At 26.2% G+C, this 19,159-nt stretch overlaps 1 protein-coding gene across 2 annotated transcripts; it reads right to left on the reverse strand.

Annotated features, from left to right (window-relative positions):
* Positions 1-304: 304 nt before the first annotated feature.
* LOC113860214 (bifunctional 3-dehydroquinate dehydratase/shikimate dehydrogenase, chloroplastic-like) lies at positions 305-6,861 on the reverse strand. 2 transcript variants are annotated; one of them, XM_027492907.1, is made up of 12 exons: positions 6,691-6,861; positions 6,376-6,605; positions 6,114-6,219; positions 5,198-5,416; positions 4,337-4,683; positions 3,537-3,600; positions 3,306-3,414; positions 3,069-3,212; positions 2,117-2,265; positions 1,468-1,630; positions 1,292-1,336; positions 305-702 (listed from the first exon to the last, which is right to left on the reverse strand). In XM_027492907.1, exons 1-11 carry the CDS (start codon positions 6,715-6,717, stop codon positions 1,296-1,298), a joined length of 1,599 nt encoding a protein of 532 aa, XP_027348708.1. In that variant the 5' UTR covers positions 6,718-6,861; the 3' UTR covers positions 305-702; positions 1,292-1,295. The 2 variants fall into 2 exon arrangements, with proteins under 2 accessions (XP_027348708.1, XP_027348707.1); XM_027492906.1 differs by having other exon boundaries at positions 379-696; positions 6,691-6,850.
* Positions 6,862-19,159: the final 12,298 nt, after the last annotated feature.

A 19,159-nucleotide genomic window follows, 5' to 3' on the forward strand; every position in this document is an offset into this window, starting at 1 on the left:
GCTTTTGTATAAAACTTAGAACTTTTATGCAAGTTAACGAGTTTCAGTTCTTTAAAAAGATGACATATATAACTTAAAGATGTTATAGTAATAATTTAATATAATAATAATGATGATAGCAAATATAATATCTTAACTATTGTATTCATATTTACGTAATTAAGCCGAACTTCTAATTTTAAAGGTTTGTAAATCGGCTTTAATTCAATTTTTTAATTGAAGTTCCTGCGTGTACTAAAATCCACTATTTTATAGAGGAATTTTCAAGGGTTGTAATGATATCAATCAATAAATATTATTATTAGAATACTCAACATCCCTGGCTAGTTTTTTTATTCCATAAAATTAATTAAAAAAACGAGGCATCTTCTGCTTAAGAAAATTAGATACAATTACAATGCAGAAACTTTCAAGGAATTGCATTTGATGATATTATTTGTGATTGCCAAGAAATCTTCTTAGCTATGATAAACAAAATTTGCACCAGGAGAAATTGGAAGAGAATGGTGAGAATAAATGCAAGTAATCACTATTTCCTAAAGAAAGTCCCTCTCCATTCAAAGGCAATGCAAACAATGGCACCTGCGGTCGCATGTTTCACAACATAAATACTTCCCTTTAAAAGTTAAAACCAAAGCCGCAAGCAAATCCGCTCACCATCCTGATTCTTCATTGTGATACAACAACAAACTATCCCTGCAACTAAAAAGAAAGAAAAATAAACGTTAGGTTTTCACAGATATTTGCATCATTGCTTTCACCCTACTATATTAAGAAATTTAAATTAAGAACCAGAAAACAAAAAGCTAGTAAATTAGACATGCAGTCTTTGCTAATGTTTCAAAGATGAATGGAATAATAAATAAATAGGTTTTAAGTACACAAGTGACCATCTACACCCACCAATGCGTCTTGCTATAAGTTTTATGACAAAAATAATAAAGAAAAGAAGGGATAAAAAAGCGAGCAGGAAATATAAGAAATACAAAGTTGACATTTTCAAAGAAATTAAACCAATTACTTCTGTAAATAAAATAAAATAAAGGCGACAAAGGCAAATGATATTGCAACAAGTCTATATACTCAACAGTCAGCAAGCATATTCAATTCGTATGTAAAAAATACCAATGTCATGTTCACCAGAAAAAAGAAAAGAAAACACCAGAAACGCAATTACATTCGCTACACTCTCTAAAGCAATCATGGATAGAGTAATAGATTAGAAGCAAAGGTAGAATTTTCAGAGCGTGGATAAACATGATCAGTCAGATAGAAGTAAGGGCTTGCAAACCTCATTAATAGTTCTCCATAGTTTTCCTGAAGAGCTCCTTTGGTGCTGCAAATGCAAAAATAGAATCAAGAAAGAAAAGATTTCAAAATTAATTGGATCAAATAAAGTACAGACCAGGGAACCAGGTCAAAAAGGACATAGAACTCAATTCACTAAAAATTTTGCATTCAGCTTACCTGGCAATCCAGTGAACTTTTCATACTGTTCATATGCTTGTCCAATAAACATCTCTATCCCTGTTACAGTAGTGGCTCCTGATTCTTCTGCTTCTTTCAAGAGTCTAGTCATCTTGGGCGTGTAGACAGCATCAAAAACCAGGGAATAATGTTTCAAAGCATGCTGCAAAAACAAAGGAATGATTGGGTCTCTGGAATTCAACTTACTCATGTTTCATATCATAAGATTTTGTCCCTTCAAACAAAAATGAGAATGTTTTTGCAGGCTAAGTCATTGGCATTTTATTTAAGTTCAACTATATGAAATAAAAACTCAATCCTAGAGAGCATCAATATGTCAAAGCAAAAGGTCAAAGTCACGGACAGACTTAAGAAGCATTTATGCACAACTAATCATATTGATTCCCTGCCAAATTTCTCTTTAAGTAGGAATAATCAACCCGTCACATAAACAATTTTAGTGAGATCAAGTAGTGAAACACCCATTTTCATAAATCAATAATCATATTGCATCTGAATAGAAATCTAATCTTCATTAGCAAACAGGAAGTAGATACGATTGGCACTAGCAAATCAAATTTAAATCTTCCACCAACAATATTTCAACGCCCTAACTGATATAGCACATCAACATTAAAGGAGCAAAAACCTTAGAAATAGGTGTCTCATCAACTTTTGGTTGCATTCCAATTGATGTTGTATTTGCAAGAATCATACCATCCTCAGGATGGTAATTATCTAAATCAGCAAGCGCTAAAGCATCTCCACCAATTACATCAGCAAGTTCTCTGGCACGATCTATATATAAATAACACATAATACATCATTAACAGGAATAATAGCTATGATTGTTTCTGTTTAGAAAAGTTATACAGTGAGTTAAATATACTGATTACAGGGACAAGCAACAGTAAGCCATCTATTAATAACTTAATGCTGCCTGGTAAGTACTGATATTGGAAGGCTACCTATACATAAAAATGGGAATTTGGGACCACAGTTTTGGGATATCATTTTCTCGGTTATAATTAAGTAATTAATTGATTCTCATTCTCACTGCCCAACACAGACACACATACATGTTATTATCCAAAACTTATATAAAAATAATGTATCCATGAGAGTCACAATGAACTGAACAAACAAATCTACTAACACGAGTAATACAAAATATAGTAAACAGAGAAATTACTATTTAAGAGAGGAATGTTAAAAAGAAAAGGTATAGTAATGCATTATAAGGGTAAACAAAAGATGAAAGTGAAACAGATTAGACATTCCATTAATAGAATTCAAATTGTTTCCTTAAGCTTGTGATCAAGATATAGAAGAAATAAAACATAAAGCAAATGATTGAGATTTTTCATACCACAGTAATTGTTCCCAAAACCAAGTAACTTTTACTAAAATTATTTTTCTCTTCTAGAGCTGAAACGTGTCATGAAGACATTTCTCATCCTTAAAACCAATATTAAGAATTGATGGCATCGCCAAGACGCCAACTATCTCCTACATATGGTCTTTTGTCAATAAGATCCATGAAGACCTTTCACAATTCAATATGTAACTTTAAGCAGGAAAATACGAATTATGAAGCTTACCATAGGTGCGGTTTGCAATCACAATCCTTGATCCTTTCTCTTTTGCACCATAAGCGAGTGCCTTCCCAGCACCACCAGCCCCAATAACAACAAACAGCTTACCAGCTAATGGTGAAACAGCTGTACTACTCCCATTATGTTTACCTGGCAAGAAATAATTGAGTCACACAACACCTTCAGAAAAACAGATAACAACAACGACAGCATAATTGCTTAGCCACCAAATATGACAACTACCTCGTAACCCATCCTCAATTGCAGAAATAGCACCAACATAATCCGTGTTATACCCAATCAACTTTCCATCAGTTGGTCTTCTTACAATGCAATTTACAGCTCCTATTGCCTGTTGTCATAATCAATTTGAAGAATTTAAGAAGAAAAAAGGAATCAAAATGCTTCCTATTAATATTGTTGATCCAAAATTGTCAAACACACTGTAGCATGAAGTGATCAATAACCAAATACCTTAGCCACTGGATCAACCTCATCACAGCACTTAAGTGCTTCCTCCTTGTGAGGAATGGTAACACTGAAATACAAATATCAAAGATCAAACTCACGTAGTTATCTGAAAGGTTTAACAATCCAACAGAGAAAAATGGCTGAAATAGAGCAATTTATTTGAGCCCTGAACAATACAAAAGGGATAAGGAGCATTGAAAGAAAGAAAGAAAAAAATTAAACTAGTAATTGTGCTACTTCAACAATAGAAGATATTCATAAAAGTAGAAGACAACTAGGAAGCATGTATAGGGTTACTAGGGCATTTAAGCAAGGTTTGAACTTTGATTGTATTACATAGTATAAAGAAACTGCTTGCCAACTGTTTTGCCTACTTGTATATCCCTAGGGCTTAGACACCTAGATTTGAAATGACTATGATCATATGTACAGTTATGCGAGCTAACATGAAACAAGCCTCACGAATTCCAAAATTCAAAACAATTAATCATAAATGGCTTTATGACAAGACTTTATTTGTCAAATAAATGCTTAAGTTGTTACATACTTTAACAACCCTTTCTGTGTTTGGAAATATTGCTAAATATCCTCATCTAAAAACATATCAATAACCTAAGCCACAAAAGACCAAGCAGTAAACTAATATCTTATTTTGCATATAAAGATCTTTAGCAAACCTGGGGAAGATTTCTAGCATGCAAAAAAGAACCTAGAAACATCTTACAATAATGTAACTAGAGCAGACAAGCAAAAAAATCAAACATTAGATTATATAAATTCAAAATATCTTCATAAGTTGGAACCTGAATCCCACAAAATCTGTTGATGAATAAGTCTTGAGAAAATTGGCAACATCATCCACCAATAAAAATACATAAACTCCATCAAAACCAACTGACTTGAAGGCTTCATTGTACAATATGGGTGATTTACTGTGACTAACAGGCTTTCCAATAATCCCATATACTTTTGTATCAGGTCCCAGTTGTCTCAAATTGTATAGATACAATAGATCCTTAAGTGTAGGTTGACCAGGAGCTGAAACTACTCCTGACTCAACAGTACCAAAAGTGAGATATCCACCAAATTTTGCACAAAGTATACGTGAAATCAATCCCCTATCACCCATAACAAGTCCAATAAATGGAACCTGGAAATTAGAACAATAGTTAAGCTAAAATTATTAATTATCATATAGAAAGCCTCAATATAGTAATTGTAAATTTCAGTGTTAGTAGTCAAAATATAAATATAATTCAGGAGCATGTGACTTGAAACTGGCAACATAAAGTTTTAAGCATTAACACAAGACATTCATACAGTCCAAACCCATTGGATAGTTTGATGCATAGACAGATGTGCTTCAAATTATTTCTACTACAAGCAATACGTGGTTTTAAATGGTTGGGGAAAACGTTCATTGAATTTACAATGATAGCAGTTATATTAGTATGTATTTCTTCACAATATGCACCTTGATAACAAATTTGACCACTCTTCCTCAAATGAGCTAGCTGTCTATCATTTTCATCTTTACAATAGACAAATTAAATTCACAAATGTATAAGGTTAATAGTTTATAAAAGATTAAAGAGGAAGTGTATATGGAATTAAAATTTAGTTAAAATTTTCCATTACTAGTCATATGCACATACGCGCCTTACTTGAGAATGCACCATTATTTGAAACATGTGCGCCACATCAGTGATGTCCAAGGCAGTTGTTGCAATCTTCACAATATCTGCCCCTGTGGCTTGTATTTTTGCTACAAGGTTACCAAGATCCTCAATTGATGGAGTAAGCTGATAGTTGTGAGATGAAACAATGACCTTGGTTTTATTGAATGTCTTCCCACGTATAGAGTCATAGAACTGATGTGCTACCTTTGGACATATGGCAGACATAGGAAATGCTTCAGTAAGTTTCAGAGTTCAGACATTATGGAGCAAATAAAATGAAGAAGGTATCTGGCTTTCATCAAATGAGGGGAAAACGTTTTAAATGCAAGAGAAAAAAAAAATGTTTCCTTCAGGTCCACTATCTGATATTTCTAGACAATGCTTTGATTAATCTTAAATTAGATACAGAAATTCAACCTGAAGTTGAGTTTTCTCCATGCCAAGTAGTATGAGCATAATATTTATCCTAGCATTTTCATGAGAATCATGCAAAGACTTAAATTTAACCATAAAACAAGAGAAAACAATCAGAAGGCATCTTTGGGATACATATATTTTCTTCAGTGGCAGCAAGATGAATGACTGATTCATAATGCATGGAACAGGTAAACTAAGCATGTATCGCATGAGGAATATAATATAACAGTATATATATCAAACTACGCAACTACAAGCACACTGTAACCATTTATAGTTTATACTCCACAGCATATATATTAGCAAAACTAAGCAGACAAATTTCGTACAGCATAATTATCACATAAACAGAACCTACCCAAGAATTCAAGAGAAGTCCCCCAATTTGTCTAAATTGAGTGAAGAATACATTTGGGTCATGTGTCCGAGTGTTTATATTATAATGAAGGTGTTAGTGGATTTATATAGACAAAGGGAACACAACCTGAAGTTCAACGTCAATGTAATCAGCTCCCAACTCCATGGCTAATCGTAGTGCATCCAACCGTTTGTTTTCATCACCATCATACATACCACCCTCCCATGTGGGCCTTAAGAAAAGGCATTAAATTTCATCATTTACAATGCTCACATCATACCATATCATATCATATCAAATCACATCATAGTGGTCAACGAAAATTCATACTTAAACACATTTATATTTTAAAAATAAAAAAAGGAACAAGAATTGCGAAGTGGCAAACCTATAAGTGAACAACAAGGGCAAAGGATGATTTTGAATTAGAGCGCTGAGATCTTGATAGGGGTCGAAGGTGTTCAAAGAGTCCAACCGAATTTCAACAAGGTCAGCACCACCAGCTTTTGCTTTGTGCACATCAATCTTCATTTTTTCAATTGATTCGCCCATGATTGGAGCACAGATTAAGGTTGCACTCTTCCTCGTTCCACCACTACCCGCCGATGGCGTGGCAAACTGAAGAAAGAACCAAACAGCGATTAAGATTGAAATTGAAAGATACGTTCATATGAATTATTGAAGTGGTTGAAGAGAAACTTACGAGAACGTTGAGAGAAGGAGAGTCCATTGTTTGGGAGAATGAAGAAAGTGGGAATTGAGAAGAAAGTGGGAATTGAGAAGGGTGGTAGGTGCGTGGGTGCGTGGGTGCCACTCACTACTGTAAATCAAAAAGAAAGGAAGAAAGGAGGGAGTAGTTGAGTTTTTTTAGGTTGGTAGGCAAAGCCAACCATTCCATATTTATTCAATCTATTTGTCTGCTTCTTCACAAAATCGTAATAATTACAACAATTTAGGTCACTTTCCATAAATTACTTCTTAGTAAAAAAAATTTGAATCAATGTTTTTCTATAACTTGAGATTAGATTGTCTAATTTAAATTTTTATAACTTTTTATAAGCTAAAGTGTATTAATTAAATATTTTTTCTTCAAGATTGTAAATCAACGTGGTCTCTTTATTTATTTATTTTTATTTCAGTTTATTGGATAAGCTGTTCTTCTATTTACTTATAAACAAATAGTCCTCGGTAGCCATGTGTCGTGGTTATGATAACTCATTTCTCACTAAGTTCACTTTTCAATGAATCTTAGAATATTGACAAGGAGAATCACTATTATCGTACTTATGTGTATTGATACTTTGATTTTTTAAAAATAAGTTAAATATTTTAATGTTAATATAATTATAAAAAAATACTTTAAACAAAAAATCACTTTAAAAAAATTAATAATAAATATATGAGTGTAACAATAAATACACATATTAATAAATTATTAATTTAATTAGTATACAAATAAAATTATAATTTTTCTTAAAGCGATAATTTAGATTTTTAAATGTTCAAAAATTATAGAAAATGGTGATTTAAACTAAGTAAATAAGTGGAAAAATTGTAGTGCGATCAACTCTTTTATTTCAAGGATATAGATCATAGTTTAAGTAAACAAATTTTTCATTATCAACGGTAAAAAGTAACTTTTACTTTAAATGCAGTTTGAAGATAGATGGGAATGGTCGTTTTCTTAAAAATGAGGACGTGGTTGCAAGATCAGTTACTAACGTGGTTGAATATCTAAATGAAAAGCCAATTGTGAAATAACATTGTGATCACAAATTAACTAACATGGTAATTTTTTGCATTACTTTGTCTACTAGAAGCTCTACATCATCACAAGACGTGACGTTTAAGGGGATTAGGATGTGATACACGAGCTTAGTGAAAGTAACTATTTGTATAAGCCTATAAATATTTATATAAAAGTTTGTAATATCTTTAATATTGACACAATCAACACCCTGCAGACCAGATTAAAAACATAACCTTTTTTTTCACTCGTTCTTTTTATTTACTACCTTTCCTTTTACGCGGTAATTATATGCATATCAATTTCGTGCTTTTATTCTTTATTTTCATTCTTATTTTTCTACAAATTTAGCTAAATTCTAGTTTAATTGTTCTTTTAGTACCTTGGGAATCCATGGTTAGGAAAACATAATCCTTCCACAGTTTGATCAATAAAAGGATTATTATGTTTGTAATTAGTTCGCTAATTAATTGAATCATTCTCAAACTTTCCAATAAAAATAAATGGTTTAGATTAATTTATTCACGTCTCAAAATCAATTTCATCAAAATTAACTCTACATAACTTATTTTTATTATTAATTAAAATTATTATAAATTACAAAATAGAATTATTAAATAAAGAATGAGATCTACCAAATTTTTCTTCTTCGTATCTTGCTCATACTCATCGTGGAGTAACACTGCTGCGGAAGGAGCTAAGAAAAAATTTGAAACTAATTGTGGAGTTAGTTGGGAAATTAATTTAAATATAACATTTAAAAATATTACATACCAAAATACTCAGATTTTGAAGAAAAATTACAAAAATATGAGACTTAAAATTTATTATTAGCAATTTTAAAATAAAATAAGTTAAATTTAAAAATTACTGTTGACAAATTTTCAATTTTAACAAATTAATTAACTTTTTAATTTTTAAAAGAATTTTTCAATTTTAGAATTTTTATAATTTTTTTTAAAAATTATATTTTGATATATATATTATTTTAAAATACTATGTACAAAAGAAAAAAGGCCGAGTCAGTTATCCACAAATTTTTTTTTTTTCTTGAATTGTTTTTCATAGCTTGTTTTTGTTTATTTCTTGCACTAGCTGTTAAGGAGACAGAATGCGAAAAAGTCGTTGCGTTCATATTGGTGCTCTTTTTTTCTCTTTGTACCCTTGATTAGACATCATTAACTATTACGTTCAATTTTGTTGGTTGTGTTTTAGGGGTAGGTCCTATGTTTTATCTAAATATCATCGTCACTAATCTTCGTAACAGTAGGCTGTCCATTTCTCTCACTTTAATTTTTATGTTTGTATATTTTGTTGAACTTATTTTAGACAAATAATTATTCATATTTACTAATTTTTAAAATAATCATTACCGTACATTTGCTTTTTTCAAAGAAAAAGCATCCTACTATTTTAATGCTTTTCACAAAGCAACTCTGCAGGACAAAAGTTAACTTACTTTTTTTTTATTGAGGAACAAGGAGGGTGTCACGATTATCCTCTTCTTGCACCCTGTATAAAATTGGAAAATAAAAATAAAAATTAGAGAACAGAGGTGATAAAATGGATTACTCAGCTGAAATGGGTCAACTTTGTTTAGACTTCATGTTTTGTTGGATAAGTTAAAAAGTTTGGTTTTTATTTGGGTCTTAAAAATATAGGCCCAAGCTTAGCCTAAAACTCGCATTTTTATGATTAAAATCAAGAAAAAGTTCATATGGGAAAGGCTAAAATAGTTTGAATTTAATTTTGGTTTACGTCTTAAAGCTCAAATTATATAATTCAATGGATTTAAATGGATTCACGAATTTTTTTTTTCAGATCTATAAAACAATGATAAATAGTGTGTTATTTGAAAACATTAAAGTGAGTTGCAATTAAACCAATAAAAAATACGCATATATGAAAAGCTATGACTGTTTGCAACAACAATGATAATAACAGGTGGCAGACTTATGTGATGTTAATTGGATCGAGCAAAAAGTATTTAAAATATGTTTATTTTCTTTTTAAAAAAATTATTTTTAGTTTTTAAAAATAAATTATAATACAAATTTATATTACAATTTATTTTTGAAAAGTAAAAACAGTTTTTAAAAGAGAAATTAAACATATCTTTAGATTTATTCAAACTTAACAGTTGAAATTAAATTTCTTGATAAATCAACTCTTTGCGCTACTTAGAGACCCTTAATTTAATAAAATTATAAATAAGCATCATGTTTGCCATCATATTCCTAAAGTGCCATGGATATTGCTATGACTTAATTTCAATCCTTAATTATTTTTTTAGTTATTGAAAAGAATCTAAGATCATATATGCAGAAATGTTAACTAAGCAATCAATAAAAATCAATTGTAAACGAAATTATCACAGTAAATTCAAGTTGACATTTATCATCGTCCGTCGTCCTTACTACAAAAATACTCAGTTTTTTTTTTTTAAGAAAAATTAAGCATTTATTTAATGATAATTATTGTTTAGAAATTTTTAGATGAGAGAGTAAAGTTTTATAAATCCTCTAAAAATCTTTGTAAATTCATGTTTTAAAATTCCTTTAATTTAAGAATTTTTTCATTAATCTTCATTTTTCTTCTCTTCTCTTCTTTTCTCGTATCCTTTAATCTTTTTTATTTCTTTTTTCTTTAAACTCACGGAGAAAGTGTTAGAGAACTTCTTCCATTAACTTTCTAGTAATTAGTTTTCTTTATTTTATTGACTTTTTTTTAATGTGTAGTTAACAGTATATATTAAAAAGTCAAATTTTATTTTATTATAAATAAAAATATTAATTACTTCAAAATCATTAAAAAATTGCAAACTTTTTATAGTAATTTAAAATATTTAATAGAATATATTCAGTGCTTAGACGTATATTAAAAAAATTGTTATTTTAATATCCCTTGTTTCATGGATTTTGTTTTGTTTTCCACTATCTTCTTCTTCTGTACGTATTTTTAACCAAAAAATTTGATCAACTTGACATGAATTAGTCTGTAAATCTACAACTATCAGTATAACATAAATACTAGAACGCACATGTAATAAATATTTACACCTAAACAACATTTATTTACAATGATAAATTTAACCAAAAATAAATCTAAATTTAGTAAAATGTAGATTAATCATCAATTTGATTTTTATGATATTAAAATTTAGTTTAAACACCAAAATTAAAGACTAAATTTACTAATAGTTTCAAAAACTAAAAGTTAAAGTTCTTTTTATCAAAACCAATTAACTTGATCATAATCATCGAAGTCAAAGGTTAAATCTGTTAAATTAATAAATAATTATAATTTCGAGGATTAACAATTATTATAATTCCACAGAATAAATTAATATTTCACTCCATGCTATGAAACAAGAACAGTAGAACTGTAGACATGAATTCAAGTGTTATTTTGGGAATTGCTTGATCCTGAGATTCAATCACACCTATGAACCAGCTCTCTGCATCCACATTTATTTATTTATCTAAATGTTATAACTACTTATGTAGACAAATGCTATAAATAAAAATAAACTGTCGTAGTCATTATGTCATGACTATAACACGTATTATATTAATTCTACGCATATGCAATGAGTTCACATTTTAGTCTTTACTTTTTCTTTCTTTAATATATACAAATTAATTTAATTATGCTGCTTTTTGCTTTAGCCTTAAACTATAAGTAATCAAATATTACATTAAATATTAAACAAGTTTGAAAACTAATTAAGATGGTTATGGATGCAAAAACTGTCCCTTGGAAGTAAAATATACCACTTTTAGAATAATTTGATGATTAATTAATATATAGATTTTGCTTGTTTAATATTTTAAATATAGCAAAGTAGGTTATCTTTAAAACTAACAAGTTACCAAAATAACGTCCTAAGATTTTGCTTTTATACTCAATATTTAATTTATCTTCATTTTATGGCTACTAACTATGGCGGTGCAAAAAAATGGATTATGGAGCGTTTGACTTCAAACTCTAGGTTGACTGTTGTATTGCCGTTACCGTCACCGTTACCGTTACACTCCCTTATACAGTTTTCCTTTTAGTCGTTCTCGACCATTTAAATACTGAAATTGTCAAAAGTATATCTATTAATTTATTTTAAACCCATTTCAAAGACCTTAAAAATAAGTCAATAAAAACAGCTTAAATATTTTTGTTTAAATTAATAAAATAAATTGTTTTCAATATATTTTAATAAATTTATCATTAAATTCATGACGTGAGATATTGTTTTTGAAAAATTATTAAATAAATATTTAAATACGTTATGCATCTTACTTTTAATAGAAAAGCATATATTAGAAAGTAACTAGAACATACTCATTTTTAATGTTAGCAAAACTAATTTTTAATGTTAATTTTATTATTTAAATTATTAAAACGAAACTTTAACTTTAAATAAAAAATAACACTAAAAATATTTATAATATCACGTCTGTTTTCCTGAAATGCTTAATCAAGTTGATAATCTTCCTTTATCCATTTACATAAAAAGTACCAACAAAAAGTCAAGGATATCCAAGTGGACCAATTAAGCGTGCGGTACGTACGAGCATATTTCTTATACAAACCCCTAAAATTTGGGTTCCAAATTCATTTAAAATGTGTTTGACAATTTTTTTAAAGTAAATTTAAATTTAAAATAAGTTAAAAAATGATTGTGAGAATTATAAACTAATTTCATAAATTTTTTCAAACAGGCAAGTAGCTTAATTAAGTATTTATTTAATAAATTTTTATTACGTAAACTCATTATATAAATTTTGATTAATAAATATTTTAAAATAAAATTTTTCATTAAAAATGTTGTTAATACATATTTAATGTAATTTTTATTATATTTCTAACATATTTTTAATAAAAATATTATTTTGAAATATATTAACCAGTATCTAATTAGTAAGATCCGAAGTTAAAAAAAATAAAAAATAAAAACTAATTTTATAAACTCTTTCAATTATTGCTTAAATTAGATAGTCATTAAGTAGCCTGATATAAATATTGCAAATAAATAAAGACATTAAATTTAAGAATTATAGATCATTTGGATGGAATTTAGCACCTCACTACTTTATCCTATCTCCTTAATTGTTTTCATATATTCTCTTAAGATGACCTGCATGTGACCCATATACAAATAAATACGTGTGATCACTGGGAAGTCTAGCCATAAAAGAATTGTCATTTATTAATAACTTATTATTGGGTTAATTTTTATTTGTGTAGATTTTTTAATATAAATTAAGTTTTGCTATAGATACATATTATAATAATAAGTAGTTTTACTAGTACATAACAATAATATATACTATTAATACATAAGTATATTATTTGTTCATATATACCTTTAAATTGTTTTCTAATAATTTAATTTTTAATTGGAAAAAATTTATACTAATAAAAATTATTTTAATAGTTGACAAATTTTCATGTGTCCGTAAACGATACTTTTTTTAATCTCTTGTATATAAGTTAAGAGTATCCACAAGATTAATCAATTTTTTGTTTAATTCGTGTGATTTATAAGGTAAGAAATTTAAAAGGTGCGTAAGAATTGGGAAGGAGAAAGAAATATAAATTAATTAGTTGCATAATACTCATTTCAGTAGTTATTATTATTATTATTATAATTAATTAATTTATAAGGCCAATAAAAAATAGTTATAATATATTATAAATTTGTGCAATATTTTAAAGGTATACATAATATTCAATTTGTTTCTTTTACATTCAATAAATAAATATATTCATTTATCATATAATCAACAAGTATGTTTTTGAAAAAAATATTTTATAATAAATAAAATAATAAAATAAACAATAATACAGTTATAAAGAAATATTTGAATTTCATAATTAAAATAAAATTAATAATTATTATAATTTTCTAAATGAAATAAGAAAAAAATACATAATACAAGTCGTTGCTTATTTAATAAGATCATCTACCATGAATTAACTAGTGGTCATAGTTAATGGACATTTAAAGCGGTGATAATGATGTTTTTTTCGGCTTTTGTTTGTCTAAAAAAACAACTATAAATTTTTCTTAATTATAAAAAAAATCAATAATACTTGTCCTAACACGCTATTTTAAAAGTAATTTTAATTATTTGCTAATATTGATTAAAAATTATAAAATTGCATATTATTTTTTAATTTATTGTTCTCACTTATATTTTTTTAATTTGTAATAAATTTTAGTTAATAAATAAGAGTACATTAATATTATATTTTCAATGGTTCTTTTATAAGAAATAGCCACTCATTTATATTTATTAATTGTCAATTTTTTTATATATTTTTATCTTTTATAAAATTTTATATTAACAAAATACTCATTCATATAAATAAATATAATAATTTATTTAATATATTTTGCTAATTTGACTATTAAATGTTATAAATATTTTTAAAATGTAATATAAATTTATAATATACTTTTTTATTAATCTTAATAAATTATTTATTTATTTTTTATAAAATACAAAGAGAAAAAAAATCGGCCTCGCTTTTATTAAAAATATTATTTATTAATCTTAATGAACGAACAGGACCTTACAGGTGATTTCTTATTAAAAAGTTATAGTATTGTATTTCTTAAACATATTATTTATTACATTAGTTGTGATTAATTAATTTTTAAAAAAAGCTAAAGAATCGTAAATTGATAGTTTAAAAAATTATATTAGCTTTATTTCTTAATTATAAGTAAATACTTCGCCCACCAACTTTATTGACAAGATATGTACGTATAATTAGTTATTATATCCGTACTTTGTCGCGATATATATATAAACATCATTTCATTTTTAAAGAAAATAAAAAAAAGGAACATCAATAATTTAAGAAAATAAAGTTTTTTTTTTTAAATTAAGACTGGGAAAATAAAAATGTTCATAAATGTCAATTTAATAAATAAATGTGTACACACATATATATAATAAATTATGCTAATTATTATTATTATTTGAAATATTAAAAATAAAATACAACTAAATAATTTTTAATAAAAATTTATTTTATTTTATTTCATTTTAAAAAAATTCACTCAATTCGATCAAATGATTTTAAAACAAAAACATTATTTAATTATTGTTATTATTTATTTTTTATGTTAAAATTTAAGACAATGTTAATTATTTTGAATATTTTTTACTTGTACATATTTTTTCAGTAGTTCTGGAGTTAAAAGAAGATCTATTAATAAAAGGAAATAAGTAATTAAAGTAATTAAGTTCTCTTTGTATAGGTAAATTAGTAATTATATATATATATATAATAATAATAATAAAACTATATCAATTATTATAATTATTGAATTATTTAAAATAAAATATAATTAAATATTTTTTAATAAATTTTTTTTTGTTTTATTTCATTTATAACTTTTTTTTCACTCATATTGATCAAATGATTTAGAAACAAAAACATAATTTAATTCTAGTTATTTTTGTTTATGTTAAAATTCAAGATAATGTTTAATAATTTTTTAATATTCTTTTGTTTATACATATTTTTTCAGTAGTTCTGGAGTTCAAAGAAGATCTATTAATAAAAGGTAAATTAATAGTTAAAGTAATTAATCTTGACAAAATTATTATGATTTTTTACTTGTATCTTTTCTCTCTCTCTCTTTTTATAGATAAATATGATAGAACAAAATTTAGGTGTAGTTTCTTAGATATTATTGGTGGTATTTATTGATAAAAAAATACAATTTTGACTCAATAATACTTATAATATTAAATATAATTTTTTTATTAAAACAAAACCCTGATGTTAATTGACAAATAAAACTAACTGCAATTAAAAAAATAACATATAAATTTAGTTCATAAGAATAAAGACAGTAAAGATAGTACATTTTATAAAATTATAGAGTAGTAAATATTTTAAGAATTTAATTTAAATACATTGATAAAGTAAAAATAAAATTACACTATCATCTAATTACGAATTTTTATATTAACAAATTTTTTTATTTTAATTATAATCATTAATATAGAAATCATATCTATAATATATTTGAATTGGTTGATATTGTTAAAAAAAATTCCACTATTAGTGCATCATAATTAATAACCACATACTATTTAATTTTATCATAATATATATATAAAATAATAATTGGCTTGACTGTGTATTTTTTTTTAAATGTAATTAACTTTAAACTATAAAGAATATGAAAACATACATCTCCAAAATAAAACAGTTGTTGTGCGTATCCTAATTATCAATCTCTCTAATAAGTAGGATTATGACTATGGATCCAAATCATATGTCCTCCTTCCTTTTCTTTCAAGACAGAAATAATACATTAACAAAAATAATCATTAAATATGATAAAACATGTTTTTTTTTTCTTATTAGAATAAAAAAGGAAACTAGGATCAGGAAAGATTATTCTATCGTGTGAAAAATGCTAATAACGAGGGAGATAAATAAATTGAGTTATATATATATATATATATATATATATATATATATATATATAATTATTCGAACTCGATTCGTTAAATGTTTAACTTAAAATGTTAGTTAAATAAATAAATGTAAATTTAAAATAAATCGTTAACAGTAAGTATATTATTTAAAGTTAATTCATTTAAATGATAAATCTTTTTTTTTTCATCATGAATATCTATTAATATTTAATTTAATTACTACATTTTTTCTTATATTTGAACTGGACCAATTTCTCTTTTACTTTTTAAAAAATAAGATGTGTGTATATATTTGTTGGGAATTGAATAAATAACCAAGAACAAAATAGGAAGAATAATAACACAATTAATAGCATTATGAATTTAAGTTTTATTTGAAGAGAAAAAGGAAGGGAGGAATAACTGATCATTAATTTTTATTTAAAAGTTAATTAAATATAAAAAATGTTTGAAATTTTTTAAAATCTTTTAAGATCTTTTTATTTTTTTTAAGTTTCTTTATTTTAGATGATTTTTTTTAAAAAATCAGTTGAAAAATTAAAAAAAATATTTATGAAAAAGTTTGATGTTAATTTTTAAAAAATAACAAGAAAATAAAAAAATTATAATATTTAGAGAAAGAATGTTTTTAAAAATTAAAAAAAAATTAGAGAGTGAAAAATATATAAATAAAATATAAAATAGTAGTAATATAATTTACACGTTAAACACTTCATTATCCTTCCTTCATAGTCCAAACAAAAGAGAAAATTTATCTTTCTTTTTTTCCTATGTCATTTGAACTCTTTCCTTCTATCTCCTTCCAAACTCAATAATAAATTCTGAAAAACAAAAGGGATATCTCAAAGTCCTCATGATGGAGAAGAAAAGAGAGAGAGTGTTTGTCTAAGTAATAGACCTAAACAACAAGAATAATCCTAGACCTTTAACCATTGAATAAAAGGCTAACAACTAAGGCCATATCTTGCTAGTGATATTAGAAATAATCGATTAGACAGCAAAAGATACTATCTCAAGCTAGAGAAATGTTGATTCAGTTACTTCTATCTATTACTGTAATATCAAAAAATGAAAAGTTAAATTAGATGAGGGAGATAAACAATTATCTTAAATGAAAAGCTAAATTAGATGAAGGAGGTAAACAATTGTCCTAAATGGTTAAGGCATCAAAAGAGAAAAGAGAACAACTCATTAACTGAGTTTAAGAGAGAAGGGAAAATATACAAAGAGCTAAGAGAGACAAAATGTGCTTCATAAGTTTACATACTCCCGTTCTTTCTATAATAGAAATGCAGTTATGCAAGTTTAAGTAGATGTATGTTAAACTAATTTTTTGATTAATTATATTTGTCTATTTGGTTTAGTGTTTCAAATTAGCTTTCTAAAACTATTTTTTTTATTTATATAAATTTATAATATATAAAAATACTATTTTATGTCCTTATTTATTATACCGTTGCACACATTAGTTCATAATTTTTTTTCATAATTACATTTTTTACTAATATTTTTTATCATTTATTTTAATAAGTTTTAATTTAAAATTTTATTATAAATTATATTTATTAAAAATAAGTTAAAAATAATAATAAATATTTTAATTTTTTTATAAAATATAATGTAATTAATAAAGATTACTAATTTTTTTAAAAATACACTTGTACCGGATAAGCGAACTGATAGGCCCTACGCATAGAAAAAGAAAACCGAATACCCACTCGGCTAGCCTGAATCAGTATCTCTTCAAGATTAAAAGATAAAATAATTTAATTAAGGATAATAATTAAAATATTATTTAATTCATGAAAATGGCCAAAAGTTAAGGTTGACTCAGGCCCATTAGCCCATTACAGTACCTATAAAAAACAGGTAATATAAGTAGGTAGGGCATTGACTTTTCATTATAAACATCATTTATTATTCTGAATCGGATCCTAATTTCAGCATCGAAGTGTCTTTTGCAAGTACCTTTCCACATCCGCAATCGTTAGAAGAGTGTCAAATCAGGAATATTGTCAGAAGAATGTCAAATCAAGAGTTTGAAAACTACTGTTTCTTTAGCAGGAACAGTACTAATTTAATTTAATGTGATTATACACTACCACAAATTAGTTTTAACAACTAGTTTGTTTTTCGTGTAGGTAAAGTCAACTGAAAAGAGAGTATAGGATAATAACTTAATTTTTATTTTTTTTCCTGAGGAATGAACAAACTAGCCAGTGTGATAGTTGTACAAAGAAATAATCGCATATATAAACGACAAATAAGCACTTTGACCAAAGAAAACGATCGACACGTATAAGCTAAAAATTAAACATCAGAAGAACATAAGCAACTCATGCAACGCCACACAACGTTAAGAACATTGTGGCCCTCGAATCTGGGACCATAAACTCCGACACCAGTGGGTCGCCTTTCACACCGAAATCAAAATAACTTAAATTCTTTTATCCTTCAATTTTGTATTCATTTTATCACATTTTTTTCCTGTTTTTCTCTTCTATTTCCAGAACTTACTTATAGACTCAAAAAACGAGAATAATTTATTTTTTCTACAAAACTATAATATCTTTACTAAAACAAATACATTTTTTCCATTGCTTTTTGAATATTGTTTCTGTCATATATTATCTACTTTATTGATATTTCATTTCTCTATCTTATCTTTTTGTATTTCTCAAATACGTGAAATTAATTATACAAGATAATATACATTATAATTTAAAAAATATTAACTTTAATTTTTAAAATTGAGAACAAGTAAAATATAATAATATTATATATTTTTTAATAAAGATTTACTATTTATAAATATTTAAACATAATATGAAAGATGATGTAAACTAAATCTCTATAATTTATCCTTTCCAAAAAATCATGGCATGCAAATCCTGAAAAAGATTCTTTATATCCAACGCCCCGCCACTATATAAATACCATTTCTACTGAATCCTCCAACACTT

The sequence above is a fragment of the Abrus precatorius genome, unplaced genomic scaffold, assembly GCF_003935025.1.
Source record: "Abrus precatorius isolate BTA unplaced genomic scaffold, Abrus_2018 Scaffold2, whole genome shotgun sequence".
NCBI lineage: Eukaryota > Viridiplantae > Streptophyta > Magnoliopsida > Fabales > Fabaceae > Abrus > Abrus precatorius.

Coding starts and splice junctions, on each gene's coding strand:
- LOC113860214 (XM_027492907.1), bottom strand. CDS start 6,717: ATGGACTCTCCTTCTCTCAACGTTCTC. Junction 3,601..4,336: donor ACAGATTTTGTGGGATTCAG/GTTCCAACTTAT, acceptor TTTGTATTTCAG/TGTTACCATTCCTCACAAGG. Junction 1,337..1,467: donor AAAGTTCACTGGATTGCCAG/GTAAGCTGAATG, acceptor TTGCATTTGCAG/CACCAAAGGAGCTCTTCAGG.